The sequence below is a fragment of the Xenopus laevis genome, chromosome 1L, assembly GCF_017654675.1.
Source record: "Xenopus laevis strain J_2021 chromosome 1L, Xenopus_laevis_v10.1, whole genome shotgun sequence".
Classification (NCBI taxonomy): domain Eukaryota; kingdom Metazoa; phylum Chordata; class Amphibia; order Anura; family Pipidae; genus Xenopus; species Xenopus laevis.
Genome location: NC_054371.1, coordinates 183,659,491 through 183,679,133, shown reverse-complemented (window position 1 = coordinate 183,679,133; position 19,643 = coordinate 183,659,491). Strand labels below are relative to the sequence as shown.

Genomic DNA, 19,643 nt, shown 5'->3' with positions numbered 1-19,643 from the left:
ATGATGTTTTGATGTTGTCTCCCCCCCCCAAACAAAAATCCTCTTTCAGTTTGTTACCCTTTATGTTCACATTTATTAAAGTGTCATGTCTTAAACCAGAATAAAGCATTTTAGGGAGATAATCTGCCAAGAACATTGACAAATTATATTGTTAAAAAAATAAATATCTTTTGTAGTTTTTTCTGAAGCAGTTAAAGCTTTGACTTTCAAGTTTGTTCTTTCGCTGACTACCGTGAGGCTTATTTTTTTGTATTCTTCCCATCTGGCCATTAATGCTGAAATCAGTACCTTGACATTGCATTTGCAAGAAAGCTTCCTGTCGAAGAGCTGCACTTAGCAATTTGAGGTTTCATTTGAGACACTAGTTTGCCTTTCTGAGTTGGGTGACAAATTCTGCCTAAACTGAAATGGCAGGTCTAAAAATAAGCAAAACTACTTGCCCTTACGGTGTCATAATTAAAGTTTTTCATACACCAACTCTTATATATTTCATATGGCCTTTGCAATGAGGGGCTAGCATTCCCACCTTTGCCACAGTTTTGCCTTGCCTTTTGTACTACAAAAACTGTCTAGATTTATGATCAGCAAGCATTATCATATTATGAGCAAAATATGGAAGAACTTTTTAGTGTATTTTTTGAAATATACATACAAACTGCATAGGTTTGCTTCTGTTTTTTTGGGGGAGGGTTGCTGTCTTCTGATTAGCATGCTGGTATTCTGAATGCTGAATGCATAGTGCAAAATAGTGCATACTGCAGCCATAAAACGTAATGGTATGTAGCACTGCATGTATGCATCCATAAAATCCCTTAAACTGTTTTACCTCTTTTCTAATAACTTTGTTTTTGATATGATTTCAAATGCTTTGTCACAAAAATAAATCATCCATAAGGATACAAAGGGTCTAAGTTTAAAAAAATGCAATGCTGTTGGTTATTTTAAATATGAAGATGTACGGTATATGCAAGTGCAGATGTTCCAGCTGTATTATTATGTACATCATGGGGCAGATTTATCAAGGGATTGATTTATGGTCAAAGCTGTCAAATTCGACTAGGGAGTTATCCAAATTCACTTCAAGTTTTTAAAAAATTCAAATTAGATTTTTGAGATTTAGCATACTCTGGCCCTTTAAGAATTCAAATTTGACTATTCGCCACCTAAAACCTGCTGAATTACTGTTTAAGTCAATAGGAGAGATCCAGGGATCAATGTGGATCATTTTGCAGCCTTCCTGACATTCGAGTTTTTATCAGAGAAAAAACTCGAATCACGTTTGATCGAATTCTAATCAAATTTGATTCGAATTTTCCAGTTGTTTAATTTTGCAGGTGTTTAAGAAATTAGATTTCATTAAATTTAGACCAGTTGAATTTTGAATCTATGGGAGTTTAGGGTAGTTTGAAAAAAAAAAAAAAAAAAACTTGCATGAATTCGAAATTCAACCCTTGATAAACGTGCTTCCAAGTGTCAGCAAATGTCTACTTTTATAAACAAAAATTTCCAAACATACATCCTGGTGTGAACTTATCAAATTTCAAAATTATTAATAAATTGGGCAATATGGTATAGGATTTGCACACTGAGACACCTCCATCCGAGTGTAAAGTAAGGATTTGTCTTCAGTATTAAAGCCGTCGTGTCTCCGGCACGCTCCATGGTGGGGTGTCCCCAGATACAATCTCACTCCCTATTGGTGCTGATATCCACATGACACAGCTACACACATGTTCTATAGGCTCTTTGGTCCACTAGTTATCAGTGCCAGGAGGAGAGGCTCATTTGTCTGGTGCCTTAGGGGATCAGTAAAGATACTTTAATACTGTGCCATGTAGAGAGTTCTTGAATATCCATGTTGTTTAAGCAGTTATTAGCAAATAAAAATCTGAAGTGTAAAGTGGATAAATCTGCAGATGTTTCCCTTTAAAGGAACTGTAACACCAAAAAAATAGTGTTTTAAAGAATAGACTCTATAATGTACTGGTGCTTTGCACTGCAAAACTAGTGTGTTTGCTTCAGAAAAACTATAGTTTATATAAACAAGCTGCTGTGTAACCATGGGGCAGCCATTCAAGCACAGGACACATAGTAGATAACAGATAAGATCTGAATAATGTCATTGCATGCTGCAGAGCTTATCTGTTATCTCTGTGTATAATGTGCCTTTTCTCCTTTTTCTTTTTTGAATGGCTGCCCCCCGTGGCTACACAGCAACTTGTTTATATAAACTGTAGTAGTGTCTCTGAAGCAAACCTATCCGTTTTACTAGTGTAGCACAGCAGTACATTATACTTGCATTACTTTAAAACACTTTCATTTTTGTTGTTACTGTTCCTTTAAAGGGCAACCATCCTAGATATAATGGTCAAGGAAAGATCTGCTCATTTTGTGAGGCCTTTATTTATGTTCCTAGCTTAAGAGCATTTAAAAATCTCTGATCGACTGTGTGGGTCTGATCTTTTATATCCAAATACTTAAAACTCCAAACAAATCTTTATCAAAAGCAAATTCTCTTTTTTCTTTTCTTTTTTTTTCATCCAAAATGAAACTGATTGTCTCTTTGCTTTATGGCTTTCTTTCTTTAGGGTAGACTTAACCAATTAAGGTTGTTATTTTTTCATTCTATATTTTGTCAATGTTGAACTGATAAACATGAAAAATATATATATCAACGAAAACACAGTGCCCATACTTTAAATGAACAGCTTAGCCTGTGTGAATGTTTCTTCCTGCAAATTATTCATTACAGTTAATTTTGAAATTTAGCAGATAAGCCCTTTTTAATATGCAATTGTGTATATAATTTTCCACTTACAGAAACTTTTTTTTCAGTACTTCTACAAACAAACCCATGCTGCGAACCTTATTTTTAGACTCTTAATGATAAAATATATTTTACCCATGGAATCACATACAAGGATTAACAATTATAAGCAGATTTATCGACAGCTGTTGAACCAGCTGCACCATGCACTTTCATTCTGTTGAGCTGCTTTTTCCTTGACATCCAGTAGGAATGGGTTTGCACTTGCTTTGAGGTGTAGGAATATATATTATGCTACATGTCAAACCGTGGTTTCCTTCATTTGTTCTGTAACATAGTATTGAATAATTGCCTTCATCGACTTTTTAAAATGCATTTTTTCTTAAAAAACAATTTAAAGTGGGCCTGTCGCCTACACATGAAAAGCTGCATAATGAAAGTCATTTGCAAATTAAACCTGAACACAAATTGTTTTTGTTCATTAAAAATTACAAACCTGTTATAAAGGTGTTTAAATATCTGAGCTATCAAATATTATCTGCCCCACCTCTATGCCTGAGGCATAGAGGTGGGGAAGTCAATTACTTTCACTTTCTGTTCAGCAATTCCCACATGTCACTGCTCTCCTCACATTTACCCTTCCCTCTTCATACTCTGTTATTGTGTAGGGCACTCCACATGGGCATTAGGGCCCCCATTCTCGTGCATACACAAGATTTTGGGGTGATACACAACTTATCTAATAACAGTGTCCAAAAAATGGCCCCTGCCTGCTTGTGTAGTGTAAGTAAAGTTTATTTTGCTCATCTAACATGATGAAAATAATTTGGAATTATTTATTAGGGTGACAGATCCCCTTTAAGATAACACTTCACAGAGGGAGATTTGACATAGGAAAACATTTATTAATTATAATGTGACATTTAATCAAAAAAAAAAAAAATCCAAAAAAAAATAAAAAAAATATATACACACACACACACACACACACACACACACACACACACACACACACACACACACACACACACACACACACACACACACACACACACACACACACACACACACACACACACACACACACACACACACACACACACACACACACACACACACACACACACACACACACACACACACACACACACACACACACACACGCTTTCCTCTGCTGTAGCTCTTCTTGTTGACATAGGCAGAAACCATCTACGGTATATCCTTAAAGTGTACTCTGGTCAAAAAAGTCAGGTAGCCCCTGGCAATTGATAGATTTTCATCATCTTCATTATTATTTAGGGATGCACCGAATCCACTTTTTTGGATTCGGCCGAACCCCCGAATCCTTCACGAAGGATTCGGCCGAATACCGAACCGAATCCGGACCCTAATTTGCATATGCAAATTAGGGGTGGGAAGGGGAAAACATTTTTTACTTCCTTGTTTTCTGACAAAAAGTCACGCAATTTCCCTCCCTGCCCCTAATTTGCATATGCAAATTAGGATTTGGATTCAGTTCGGCCGGGCAGAAAGATTCGGCCGAATCCGAATCCTGCTGAAAAAGGCCGAATCCTGGGCGAATCCCGAACCGAATCCTGGATTCGGTGCATCCCTATTATTATTACTATTATTTTGTTGGCTTTACAACCTGTAATGAATTTGAGGAACTGGCGTTTCCCAAAATTTTACATATGGATATTTAGTAGAGATAACCAGATCAAGTCAAACACTTTCCAGGGTTTGTGGCCTATATTACTTCGCATATTACTATAAGTGCATTGTTTATGTGAACAAAAACAAATCTGTGTTTAATGGCAAAGCATTGGAGTAGCTGTAGGCAGTGGCATAAAGTTCTGTTTATTGGTAAAAACATAAAAACATTGATATCTCAGTATTAATATACCATAAGCAATGTGATTCTCATTGAAGAGGTTGCTCACCTTTGTGTTAAACTTTTAGTATGATGCAGAGTGATATTGTGTGATCTCATACTTAAAGTTAACTTAAAGGCAAACCACCCCTTTAAAAATATTTAATCTTGTGGCTGGAGAAAACTTGTTTTGTAAGTAATAGTGATAATCCTTTCTTTTATAGAGAGGTTGGAGAAAATTAATAAATGTTTCCTTTTGTCCTTTCTCATAGATGGTGTACCTCAGGTTTACTATTTTGGCCCTTGTGGTAAATATAATGCCATGGTGCTAGAGCTACTAGGCCCAAGCTTGGAAGACTTGTTTGACTTGTGCGACCGAACATTTTCCCTCAAGACCGTTCTTATGATAGCCATACAGTTGGTAAGTAAAGCTAGCAATAGACAAAGAAATAATGTTAAAAAATTACCCTTATTAGCTATGTGGATACTATGGGAGCTGTAGATAAAATTATAGATCTGGCCACAGGCTATGGAAAAAACAACAGAACCTAGAGCAATATTGTTAATATTCAGTACAGTCACCAGGGTGTTGCAACACAATTCTGTGTGTGTCTTGAACCATAGAACATCTATAGACAAATTTTTCTTGTGTTTTGTAAAGCGCTATAGTGAGTTTTAGAAAGTGTTGTCTAGAAAATTAAAATGAAATAAAACAAGGCACTTATAGTGCTTTCTTACAGATTGCCCCCCCCCACTGGCCTCAGAACAGAGGTGGGCAATGCCTAGTCTGAAGACCAGTGAGGAGAAGGTATTGTGAGAATACCTAATTTGCTGCCAATACCAATTTTACACCAGAAAAGACAGTCTAAAGGGAAGTTAGGATTAGAATTAGGGTGAGCGTTTTATTTATCTTCTAGGTGTTCTGGGAAGTTATGCACTCATTTCATTCATCAAAAACCTTCTTGTGAAATAAGGGACCCTGACCACATTTTGCAGTTTAATTGGGACCTGCCCCAAAAAAACTAGAAATTCCCTGGGCTAGAGAATAGAGACATGGTCATATGGCAATTATTTTGTGTAAGTCCTACCAGTTGACTTAATGTCAGTTCTCAGTCTACTGTTTTAATGGAACAGTTGAGTGTGAAAATAAAAACTGTGTAAATAAATAGGCTGCGCAAAATAAAAAATGTTTCTGATATACCGTAGTTATTAATGTAATGTATAAAGGCTGGAGTGACTGGATGTGTAACATAATGGCCAGAACATTACTTCCTGTTTTTCAGCTCTATAACTCTGAGTTAGTCATCGACTCGAAGGGGGGCCACATGGTACATAACTGTTCAGTGAGTTTGCAATTGATCCTCAGCATTCAGCTCTGATTCAAAAGCAACAGATATGACCCATGCGGCCCCCTCAAGTCTCTCATTGGTTACAGCCTGGTAACCAGGGTAACTAGTCAGTGTAACACCCAGTCACTCCAGCCTTTATATATTACATTTTTGCCTAACTAACTATATTAGAAATATTTTTAATTTTGCACAGCCTATCTATTTACCCAGTTTTTATTTTTACACTGAACACAAAAGTCCTCTATGTAGTTTTCACCTGTTTATGCTGTGAATTCTGGTGATGGTGATACTGTAACAAATAGCTGCTATGTATATGTCCTGTGGAAGCCAATTGAAACTGGCAGTAGTTGCATGCAGCACAAGCTTCTCTCCAGCTATTTTAATTTTATATTGGACTTAAAAACCTTGTATCCTCCTGCTGAATATTGGGAATGTTGTTAAGAATGTTTAGAATTTCGACCTCCCATTATTCCCTGGGCTGTCGCTTACTTTTGTGTACATAGATCTATTATTTGACATATTTAATTAGAGACAGGATAATGTATGGATTTTCTGGTACAGTTTCAATTATATACTTTTTTTTTGTTAAACAGATATCCCGCATGGAATATGTTCACTCCAAGAATTTGATTTATAGAGATGTAAAACCTGAAAACTTCTTAATAGGCCGACCAGGAAACAAGAACCAGCAAATCATTCACATTATAGATTTTGGATTGGCAAAAGAATACATAGATCCAGAAACAAAGAAGCACATACCATACAGAGAACACAAGAGCCTTACGGGAACTGCTAGATACATGAGTATTAATACACATCTAGGAAAAGGTAAGCTTAACTTGATAGACCCGAATATTGTCTTTGGAGTATATTCCCACATTTTGTTACCACACTCTGCATTGGTAATCTTTGGGGTGCACGGTCAATACTTAGACTTATATATACTTCAGTTAGGAATAATTGATCCGCGGACTAGCACTTCCCTTTGTGAAATTATTATTATTATATTATTTAAATACACATATTATAGAGAGAGAGAGAGAGAACACAAAAATAAAAAAGAAGCTTGCACTCACAGGTCTTAGCGATGAAAATATAGGTGTTTATTAGAAAAAATCGACTAACGTTTCGGCAAACACTCAAGCCTTTCTCAAAGTGCAAATACAAACAATTTGGGGAAAAAGGTCCCAGAGAGGACCGAAACGTTGTAGATGAATTTGTGAATAAAGCACATTGATTTATTTCACCAAAATGAAGGAGTGCGGGTCCATTTACTAAGATATATATATATATATATATATATATATATATATATACACACACATACATATACATGGGACCTGTTATTCAGAATTCTCGGGATCTGGGGTTTTCTGCATAATGGATCTTTCTGTCATTTGGATCTTCATCAACTTCATCAGACTCTAAACAAGTCCTATCACTCTTATTCTTGTTGTGCAATTTATTTATTTTTTCAGTCAGTTTTGCCACAAGCACAAGAAGCAATGTCAAGAAGTTCAGTTCTAAAGTTATGTGGCATCTTGTTTTTTTCTGTGTTATAAAGATCCCAATCTGTCTATAACATCCTCTAATGTATTTATGAAGAGTAATCCTGTCCCCTGGCAAGCTCCTCTTTTTCCACGAAGTGACACTGCGTAACACTGCCTAGAATTACTCTGCATATTAAAAACAAATATCCCCATATCTTTCTCTGCTAAGAGAAACATATACGGTAAGCCCCAGGAACTCCAGTAAATTCTAACTAAACCATACCCAATTCTGTTACCTAGAGACTGATCTAAGTATATTGTGTGGACCTATAATTGGTCTGTAAGTTAATTTAAGAGAGATGGGCATGGATTCCTAAAGACTCCATTCAAGAATTAGAATTTTTTTTTGCAGTTTTTAAACTACTCTCAGTCAAAGAGTAGAGGACTTAGCAACGGCATGCTATAACACACACACACACACACACACACATAAAAAAATATTTTACACATACATGTATGGAACCTGTTATCCAATGCTTGTGACCTGGGGCTTTCCGGATAAGGGATCTTTTTGTAATTTGGATCTTCATACCTTAAGTCTGCTAGAAAATCATGTAAACATTAAATGAACCAAGTAGGCTGTTTTTGCTTCCAGTAAGGATTAATTATATCTTTGTTTGGATCAGCACAATGTTTTATTAATGCAGAGAAAAAGGAAATCAATTTAAAAAATGCGGATTATTTGTATAAAATGGAGATGGCCATCCTGTAATTCGGAGCTTTCTGGATAACGGGTTTCCGGATAACAGATCCCATACCTATATAATAAATAAAGTATACACATATTGGGTATAGTAATATGACACAAGCAAGTCCCGCTGAGGTAACACTCTACCTTACCCTAGTATCCGCAGGTCCTCCTGCTCATTATTTGTGGTGTATTTTTTGTGAAGATGAACTGGTCCTTTGAGGGTAATTTAGAAATATAGCAGATTATTTTCTTCTATAAATGGTGGTGGATATTGTAGGTTTGTTGTAGATTATCCTCTTACATTTTTTCCTGTTTAAAACCCCAAACACTTTGAAACTCGCTATTGTTTTTGAGAGACACGCAGTGCTTCAGGTGAGGCTTTTAGCTTCCAGGGTGTTAAATTATGCATTTTCTCAGAAATGATGTTACTTTCTATTTGACATTCTACCAGATCCTTCTATTTTTTCAGAAGAGTGAAAAAAGTGATGTGTTCCTTTGGCTACAGCCTGCATCCCTAAAGGAATTCCTGTCACAGAAAACCATTCACAATGTTCTATATACTTAAAGGGAAAATACTGCATAGAAAAAAATTCTAAGTAACTATATATATATATATATATATATATATATATATATATATATATATATATATATATATATATATATATATATATATATAATATCAAAACAGGGGGGTTGTGGGAGCACTCTAAAGGCTTTAAAGTATATATAAGTATAATAAATGCTATTGCATATGTACGTAAAAACAGCGTTCAACGGACATTGATTACAGGTAATGCTAAAATGCACATAAAATATAAAACAAGTTAGGGACCGCCATTCGGGGTTTACCTTGACGTGGTATGGTGGCTTATCAATTTTATGATCATAACTTTGTAACAAAATAACCCCTGTTTTGGGTACATATGCAATAGCATTTATTATACTTATATATACTTTAAAGCCTTTAGAGTGCTCCCACAACCCCCCTGTTTTGATATTATATATATATATATATATATATATATATATATATATATATATATATATATATATATATATATATATATATATATATCAGAACACAAACAAACCGCACTCCAAGGACTTCGTGTCTCAAAAACCAAGTGAAAGTTTATTCTTGCTCAACGTTTCGGTGCTCCAACTGAGTAAACTCTTTAAATGTGATTCACTGTTGTGTGTGTATTCACCCTCCTGAAGACGGCCTCAGTTGGAGCGCCAAAACGTTGAGCAAGAATAAACTTTCACTTGGCTTTTGAGACACGAAGTCCTTGGAGTGCGGTTTGTTTGTGTTCTGCTATACTAATGTGTTGACCGGCACCCAGGCAATTGAGGACAGTTTAGAGTGCACCAGTTGTATGGGATTTATATTTATATATATATATATATATATATATATATATATATATATATATATATATATATATATATATATATATATATATATATATATATATATATATATATATATATATATATATATATATATATAGTCATATTGTAAAACCGGCACTCACCATCGATTGATCAGTTCCCGGGTGCTTCTTCAAAGGAAAGTATATAGCGTAGTTAAGAGCACTCACGGGTATTGTGAATAAAGGCTTTTATTGGAGTATTACAATCTACCCCACATCAACGCGTTTCGGTTCTCTCTGAACCGTCGTCAGGATGTACACAAAAGTCATCACGTGATCCATATATACAAACATCAACCAATCAGTGAACAGTGTTAATTAAATATTCATGACAGTGTTCTACATTAAAGTGTTAGCATCAATTACAATATTCATTATCAAAAAATTCAAGTAAGTGTTAAAAAACTACTATGTAAAAATTGTAAAAAGTTTAACCATATTAAAAACCTTAAAAATAGTGAACCATCAAACCAATTGAGACGTATAAAAAATTGTGCAAATAATAACTCACAAAACAGGGTTGTCGAGGATGTCCGTGTAGTAGAGCTCAAGGCATAAAGACTGTTAAGGGTTAAATGGCCATGTGCGGCAGCATTTGATGGTACAAGGTAACTAGGTTAATATCATCTCTTCCCAAGCCATATAAAATTCATGTAAATAAGGACCTATTCATCTATATGTATATCCATGGTTCAGTGTTTACCGTATGACAAGGTATTTGGGCTACTCATTCCTTGTTATTACATCTACAAATCACAGCTGTTCTGTCAAACTGCACCATTGAAGTATATTTAAGTTGCCCAAATATATTCCAGACCTACTACTGTCCGGCAAACCTAATGGTCCGTTCTTTTAATTAACACCTGAGTTGTTTATATTATTTACACGGCTCCTTGAGACCCTGTTTTTAAAGTGCAGCGTATATAAGTATCAAAAATTCCAAGAACAATATATCAATGTGTCACCACTTCCATTGCCCACTTATCGTGTAGAACAATCCCCTATCTAAAACCCAAAATAAGTTAAAAAAAGTTTGTACTGTCAGCATTCTCAAGGAAGTACAGTACTGATTGAATCTAACGAAAGGAAGGACGGACAAATGTTTCTTTTATGTAAAGCAGGCCAATGAATACATCTCATTGAGGCCCCTGGGAGCCACTGTGTCCAGAGTCCGAATCCATCTGGCCTCTCTTTGAAGCAATATTCTCCCCCTGTCACCTCCACGTTTAAGTGGGGGGACATGATCAATTAGTACACATCGGATAGAGGGGAGCGAATGCCCAAAGCTTACACAATGTCTCGCAAGTGGGGTGTCGGCCTTACCAGAAGTCAGAGCAGTCCGTATAGTGGATCTGTGATTATTCATGCGGATCCGAAAGGCTGTAGTACATTTCCCAACATAATACAAGCCACAAGGGCAGATAATGCAATACACCACATATTCTGAAAGGCAAGTTAATCGGTGTCGTATTTCAAATCTCTTGCCACTGTGTGGATGGGAAAAATGAGATCCAGTTAAAAGAAAACCACAAGTGATACATCCACTGCACCTGAAGCAACCCATCTTATTAAATTTCAGCCATGGCTGTGGCAGAGTAGTTTCCCGCATGGTGTGCACATCTGTGACCATCAATATGTCACGCAGGGCCCGACCTTTACGGTAAGCGCACCTCGGCGGATTCACTTTGTTGAATGGTAGGTTATTATCCATTTGTAGAATGGGCCAATTCTTTCGGATGGCTGTGCACATATGTTTGCTTACAGGCGAAAAATTAGAAACAAAAGTCAGAGTATCTTCCTTATTTGGTTCTCCTGACTTAATTCTGGGTATACCTGAATCCTCTTGTGTCAAAGCTCTTTCCAATTCACTGTCCAGGAATTCTCTCTGATAACCACGCTGCAGAAATCTCTCACGCATCTCATGCGCCTGTTGTTTTGCCAGCCCAAAATCAGAATTATTACGGAAAACCCTAAGAAATTGTGTATAAGGTATTGATCTCAAAATAGAGGGCGGATGAAAGCTATGCGCGTGCAAGACTGTGTTTCTGTCCGTGTCTTTACGGTAAAGTGTAGTACCCACACCATTGGATGTACGAAAAATTCTAATATCCAAAAAGTCAACTGTATCACGGTCAAAGGTCAGTGTGAACTTGACCGGAGTAGAAAGGGCATTCAATTCAGCAACAAATGTTTGGAGTTCAGCGTGACCCCCCCGCCAAATCAGGAACACATCATCGATATATCTCTTATATAGAAATAGTTGATTAGAATACTTAGAGAAGATGTGTTCCTTTTCGAAGGAATCCATAAATAAATTTGCATAAGAGGGAGCCACGTTGGACCCCATTGCCGTGCCCGTCAGTTGTAAGTAAAAAATGTTATCAAAACGAAAATAATTCCGAGTAAGTACCATATTCAATAAAGAACAAAGAAATTCAACCGGTGGATCACCAGTGTGTCCATTAGTCAATGCCGTCCTACAAGCCGAGACACCCTGATCAAGAGGTATGATAGTATACAAGCTAGACACGTCAAGTGTAGCGAAAATAGTATCGTCTGGAAGTGGACCCAGTGTGGCCAGGATTTGAAGAATGGCCAGTGTGTCAGCTATGTAGGAGGGCATCTTTAGACATAGGGGTTGTAGAAATGTGTCCAAATAACAAGCAATATTGGAAAGAAGAGACCCACGTGCAGAAATAATTGGTCGGCCTGGAGGTGTAATAGTAGATTTATGAATTTTCGGCAACGTATATATGATTGGACACCTGGGGAACTCCACAGAAAGATATTGACAACATTTTTCACTAATCCACCCTGTCACTACAGCTGTGTTAAGGTGAGAGTCTATCTCTTTTTTAAACCTCCCAGTAGGGTCCCCTTGTAATTGCATATATGTTTGTTTATCGGAGAGTTGTCCAAGCAATTCATTTCTGTAGAATGACCGGTCAAGTAAGACTATAGAGCCACCTTTATCGGCCGGCCCGAATAATCAATTCACGATCATTTTTAAGGGTTTGTATGGCATCCCTCTCTATTTTGTTCAGGTTGGAGTAAAACTTCTCCTGTTTGGACACAATACTTTTAAAATCTCTCTGCACTATACCGCAATAAGTTTTTATTGAGGTCGGTGTGTTGGGGGGTTCGAACTTGCTGACAGGGCGAAACCTCTCCACTTGAGTATCAGGTTTGTCTTTGTAATAATCCTTTAATTTCAATTTTCTTTGAAGGCGATATAAATCAATTTCCAGATTAAATTCATCAGTCCGCTGAACTGGAACAAATGACAAACCTCTACTCAGTAGAGAGACCTCACCCTGTGTCAGCATGTGTTTGCTCAAATTGAATATTACGTGTTCATCTTTCTCGGTGGTCTGCCTCGGCGGTTTGTACCCCCCTCTCCTGGTATGTTTCCTTTTCCTTTGGCCTCCCCTAAAAAATGAGTGCGGGTTACAACCCCACTGGGGATATTCTCTTGAGAGGCACATGCCGCGGGCCCTTTAGGTGTGTCAATATCAGAAGTGGGTGAATCCCCAGAACTGTCTACTGTGGAGAAGTTTCTCCTATGTGTTCTCCGTCTGGACCACCTATCAGTGTCGTGTTTCCCTATTAACCACCCATAGACTCTGCGGTCCCTGTAATCTGAATCTACTTTAATGACTTTGGTTTGTTTGAATGCAATCAGTTCCTGTCGATATTTCTCAATACTTGTTTCCAATTTAACCTTCCAGTTCGTAGACTGGTCAGCCACCATTAGAGGTATAGCAGTCAATTCGAGTTCACCAATTTCGGCTCGTATCTTTTTGAGTTCTTTCCCCGATTGTTCAACCACTAACAACATAAGATCCAAGGAGCATTTGTTCAAAATGCCACACCAGCGGCTGCAAAATTCAGGACTGGCGCGGCCAATAGTAGGAATATTACGAATTCTGAAGCCCCTTGGAATCTTACGTTGCCTATAATAATCAGAGAGATATAGGCCGTGCAAATAAAAATCAACCTCCCTCTTTTTGAGACCATTTAACTGATTAAACAGATCTTTGGGCAACTTACCCACCCTTTCAGTGGCAGTCGAATCCGTGAACAGTATGCGACTCACATCTTCCTGTGTGAATGTGAATTCACCGGTGGTGTCAACATCGAAAGAAGAGGCTCTCGTTTCTTCGTCCATTGACTTACTTCACAGAATGGCTCGATACGGTATGAGAGCCTGACTTGTGTATAGGAAAGATATAAATGTTTTGTTAACAAAGCACAGATACACTTAAGAGGATTAAAGCAGATCGTAGCAGTCCTTGCCAATCAGTCACAATCGAACACTGTAAGCCGACCCTGATATCACAGTCAAGGTTCAATATTGTCCGTTCTAGCATGCACCTCTACACTCTTGTCCATGTATATAACAGATTATTATAACAGCCCTCACACGTTCTGGGATATAGTTCACAGCAATAACCTGTTTAGTTTGCATACCCTGTGAGCAGACTGTGGACTCTCTCTGTTTCACAGGGATAAACTGAATCTTACTGACTCACTTAATATCAATCCCAGTATATATATATAACAGCATGTAAAGCCGGCACTCACCTTCACCAATAGTCACTGAGGCCGGGTGCTAGCCAGGTAAAGCATACAATCCAAAAAATGAAGGAAGCACTCACGGCAGATTTTTCTTAAAAAACTTTTTACTGGATCATGCAAACATCAACGCGTTTCGGTACCTCAAGGGACCGTCATCAGGATGACAGTCCCTTGAGGTACCGAAACGCGTTGATGTTTGCATGATCCAGTAAAAAGTTTTTTAAGAAAAATCTGCCGTGAGTGTTTCCTTCATTTCTCACACACACTTGATAAAGGACCATAGAAGCCCTAAACGTTACTGGAGTGCTGCCACACACACAAAAAATAAAAAAATATATATTTTAAAATTACAGAAATTTGCAAATGTAGTGCTATCAAAAGCAGTATTTGTCTCTCTCCCCTATTGTTGCTATTGTCTTGGCTGGAGGAGAGCTGGCTTCTGCTACAATGTTTCTACAGACAGAGAACCAGCAGTGCAAAAAGGGACAAATTGTGCTTTCAATTGCAATTAAAGTTACAAATAACTTTAAACCAATTGATATTTTCAATAGTGTATATTATAACGTTGATTATAATATACACTATTGAACACATCACTGAAGAATTACATTTATTTTCTTTTCGTTATGCTGAAGAAAATGTGTATGGCAATCCCCGTGTATTTTTAAAACATCAACATATTCTATCCATGCAGTTTACACTTTTTTTAGTATATAGTTTAACTGCAGTGCCAGAGGATGCAGAAGTGTACAATAAAACACACTATATAGGGAATATATATAGTGTAGGGAATCATGTAAGATATGATACTAGGAGACATTATTTTTATAATACACATATTATTTCCAATCTTTATAATGCGCAATCATGATTTTCACAGGTATACACTTGGCTACCTTGAATGAGCACATGCACAGTAAAGATTTTTTTTAGATCTCTGTACTGTGCATGCGCTTTTGTAGTAAAAAAAAAAAAGGGAATTTTGGAGTTAAAACAAAAAATTCCTACACGTAGTTTAGGCCAAGGGCACACTCTTAGGATTGTCGGCCTGCTTCTACAGGCGTGTTTTATATAGACAAAGTAATGGGGATCCACACTTAAGCGTACACCCCCATAGCTTCATTGACAGGCCTAGCTTCGGCCTTTGTGGGGCTACACAGAGCAGATTTAGGTATGAAAATGCATACATTAGTGGTTTTGTTCAGATATCGACTCTGTGTAGCTACACAGGCAGACTCCGGGCATGTCAATGGCGTAATGAGGTGTATACGTAAAAGCGGAATCCCCTTTTTTCTGCTTCTATAAATGCCTGCAGAGGAAGGCAGACAATCCACTTAGTGTGTCTTTGGTCTTAAAGTACCCCACCATGTTTTGTCAGCCTCCCAGTGATTATATCTTTTGTTACTGAAAATTACAATTATGGGTAAAATTACATACTATAATTCATTATGTGTAGCCTACGCCAATGTATCCCACCTCCTCAAGTTGAATTTGACAATAAAAAGATTAATAAAATTAGCTACTTTACGTTTGAGACACATGGCTAATTTCATTAAATCTGTAGTGCACTTTTAGTTGAACTTTAGCTCATTTGACATACTATATACACTTATGTGCTTCATTCTGCTGCCATCTTCTGGTTTAACACATAAACAACAATTGTGACACAAATTCCCTTTATAACCTTATAAAGAAAATGACAGTTGTTCATGCCTAAAAACAATATAAGTGGTTTAGAAAATGTGATTAACATAGAAAAATCTTATTTAATTTTTTCTTAATTAAAAAACAGAAAACGGGTCAGTGCCCTAATTTGCTAATGATCTACATTATTTAATATGCAAACATTGTTATTTATTAGGACCTCTGTAACAAATGGTGGCAAGATCAACCCACGGCTATCTAATTTGTGTAAAGTTGTGTATTTTTACCTAGCTATACCACCTTGAAGGATTTCTGCCTGTGACTTGTGATGTCAAGCCCTACATCTCAGATTTCTGTAGCACTGATTTCTTTTATGAGCTACAACAACTTCTCTAGTAGTTTTCTTATCATTACAATGTTAACTTTTTTCAATTTTTACAATGTTAAAGTTTAAACCCTTTTTAACACAAAAGGACTTCTGTACATTTCGCCAACTCAGGAATTCCCGAGTGCTACACAGACTTGCATTGTCAAAAAGCACTGCACATTTAAAACATTTTGGTAACAACATAGCATAATTATGATGTAAGAGAAGATCTATAAAACTATTGTTTATATGAGCATAATGCTTTAATTTGTTTGTACATTAGTTTATGGCATCAAACCCTCTAGAAAAAAGTTACCAGATCATGGAGATTCTCTAGCCGGTATGAGTCTTATAATCTTCAGCGATAATGCTAGGGTTTGATGTTCTGTTTCTGTTTATGCCTACAGAGTAGATGTGTGTTTTTTAAAGGTAACCAGTTAATATTTATAATAGCAAGGGTTTTAGAGAAAAGAGGAGTACCCCATTTCCTATGGCAGTGATCCCCAACCATTTGAGGACCCCTGTCCTAAGGGTAAAGCAAAGCACACTAGCATTCTGTCACTTTTTTACAGGACAGACAAAATGAGTCACCAATATGATGGCTGCATAGCAAAATAAAGGAATCTCTAATTCTAAAAAATATTTCCCCCTTTTTAAGAATGCAAACTGAGTGTTAATAAACAGTTGATATTTTTCATATTTTACAACCCAAATACAAAGTTATGAGTAAAATATAACTGTATGCAAATTGCTTGTTCATGTTATTCATTCTAATCTGTTCTGATTGCTATCCAAATTGCAATGCATTAAAGATTTGAAGAGTCACCTTCAAGTTCCATGGCCTAAATATTCGCAACTTTGCCATACTGTTGGTTATTGCTTAGTACTTCTGTGGAACATTTTACCACAGTATATTAGACAAACTAAACCTATTTCAGTGAGCCTCTTCCACTAATGTGGAATGTATTACATCAAACTCTCTCATACCGGATGTTGGGAAAGTACTGTCCCAGTGAATTATTCATACATTTTAAAGATGAGACTGTCTTCTGGAAAATTATGTTTAAATAATAATGTGTTTGGTATTATGTGGAAAATTGTGTTATACTGTATATACTGTGTATACTGTCTTGCATGTAAGAACTCGTTTTGGGGAATTCAAGGTGATTGGATCTAAAGTTTTTTAGTATTTTCACAAAATATAGTTCTATATACCCCCAAAATGGACTGTGGATTTGTTTGCACTCAAGGCTTTAAGAAATCTGGAGATGTGGCAGCAATGTTATTGCAACTGGCTTCTTCCAAGCGAATTTCAATATAACATGGCATCTGAGAAACAAGCTTCTTTCAGTGAACAAAACAAAAGTGATTATATTTTCACTAGCCTACTTTATTCACTGCTTCACTGGAATTTTCAAGCAGATTCAACATTAATATAAGGTCAGACTGTGGGCTATTCTCTCTTTACCTTTACATGATGTTTCATTACCACAATTTAAGAGGTACTTTGCTGATATCCTTGTTGGACCTTCGGTCAGACTGGCACATTTAGTTCCAGAAGATCTCTTGGTGGGCCCGAGCCAAGGATGAAATCCCTTGCCTTTTCCTATTTTTACCATATGACACAATACATGACACTGTTCTTATCTCTTCACAATTTGAATTTATAAAGGGAAAGTGTCAAGCCAAGTTTTTAATGCCAATCATGCTAGTAGGTAGAGGAAAATGGTTCAGATCTGATAAAACTAGTTAAAAACTAGTTAAAAGTCTTAAAAGTGTCTTCCTCTCCATCATAAAGGTAACCTTAGTGTGTGTTTCGCATGTTTAACTATAAGAATTGTTTGTTTCTTTTATAGAGCAAAGTAGAAGAGATGATTTAGAAGCATTAGGGCATATGTTCATGTATTTCCTGCGAGGCAGCTTACCGTGGCAAGGCTTGAAGGTAAAGTATATATTTTTATATATATTCTATATATGTATATTCTTTATACAAAGATTTTGAATAGTTAACTTGATGTTAAACAAAATAAAAGCCTCCTTAAACATAATGTAAAAATGCTGAAATTAAGTTTTTGACCAGTATATATTCAAGTAACTTAACGAGTATTTTGGTCTTCTGTTTTGTTGGAAGTTCAGTTGATGATCACTTTATTTAATGTGTTGTCTTTGATTTTTATAGGCTGACACATTAAAAGAAAGATATCAAAAAATTGGAGACACAAAGAGATCAACACCAATTGAAGTGCTTTGTGAGAACTTCCCAGGTAAACAGACAAGAATTGTTTTATTGTTTGTTTTATTCATAGTCCTAACGAGAACCAGTATTTGTCAGTTTGTTGGATTACCTATATGGAAAGTTGATGTGTTTTTGGGTACCTGCTTTATAAATCTTTACCAAGAAAGCTAATTTCTGTGTTAATCACAATTTATAAGTAGCAGTATGCCTCCTCGGTTATGAATCTGCATTGCAGTGGAGCAGCACCTCTGTGTACGGTTAACACTTCGAGTGAAGGATTCGAAGTAAAAAAAACTTTGAATTTCGAAGTGTTTTTTGGGCTACTTCGACCATCGAATGGGCTACTACGACCTTCGACTACGACTTCGAATCGAAGGATTCGAACTTAAAATCGTTCGACTATTTGACCATTCGATAGTCGAAGTACTGTCTCTTTAAGAAAAAACTTCGACCCCCTAGTTCGCCATCTAAAAGCTACCGAACTCAATGTTAGCCTATGGGGAAGGATTTTATCGTTCGATCGAAGGAATAATCGTTCGATCGCACTATTTGCGCTAAAATCCTTTGACTTCGATATTCGAAGGATTTTAATTCCCAGTCGAATATCGAGGGTTAATTAACCCTCGATATTCGACCCTTTGTGAATCGGCCCCTAAGTATGATGTAGAGAGTGAATTTGTAATTGGTTTTCATTTTTAATATTTGTGGTTTTTATGTTATTTACCTATTTATTCAGCAGCTCTCCAGTTTGCAATTTTCAGCAGTTCAATTTACCCTAGCAACCACGCATTCATTAGAATAAGAGACTGGAATATTAATGAATAGGAGAGGGTCTGAATAGAAAGATGAATAACAAAATTAATAACACATTTGTTGTTTAGAAGTAGTCATTTGAAAGCTGAAGGCCAAACGAAAAGTGGCTTCGAATTAGCCATTCTATAACATACAAAGGGGCATCCTATATAATAAAGTTGAAGTGTCTCTGCGTCCAGTTCCTGTGTCCGTGGGATTGCGCTACTGCGCATGTGCCCCACGGACCTCTAGCGCCCGTTAATTTAACGGGCTTAATGTCTAGTGTTTACTAAAATTGGAATAAATATCTGGACAGATTTTTGGAGATGTTGCCCATGGCAACCAATCGGCAATAAGATTTAA

At 36.7% G+C, this 19,643-nt stretch overlaps 1 protein-coding gene across 1 annotated transcript in view; it reads left to right on the top strand.

Annotated features, from left to right (window-relative positions):
- Window positions 1-19,643, top strand: part of csnk1g3.L (casein kinase 1 gamma 3 L homeolog) — an 84,649-nt gene that overhangs the window by 40,971 nt on the left and 24,035 nt on the right. The window contains 4 exon segments of the mRNA NM_001097128.1: window positions 4,910-5,058; window positions 6,580-6,814; window positions 18,109-18,194; window positions 18,432-18,516. Coding sequence (NP_001090597.1) covers window positions 4,910-5,058; window positions 6,580-6,814; window positions 18,109-18,194; window positions 18,432-18,516 — 555 coding nt within the window.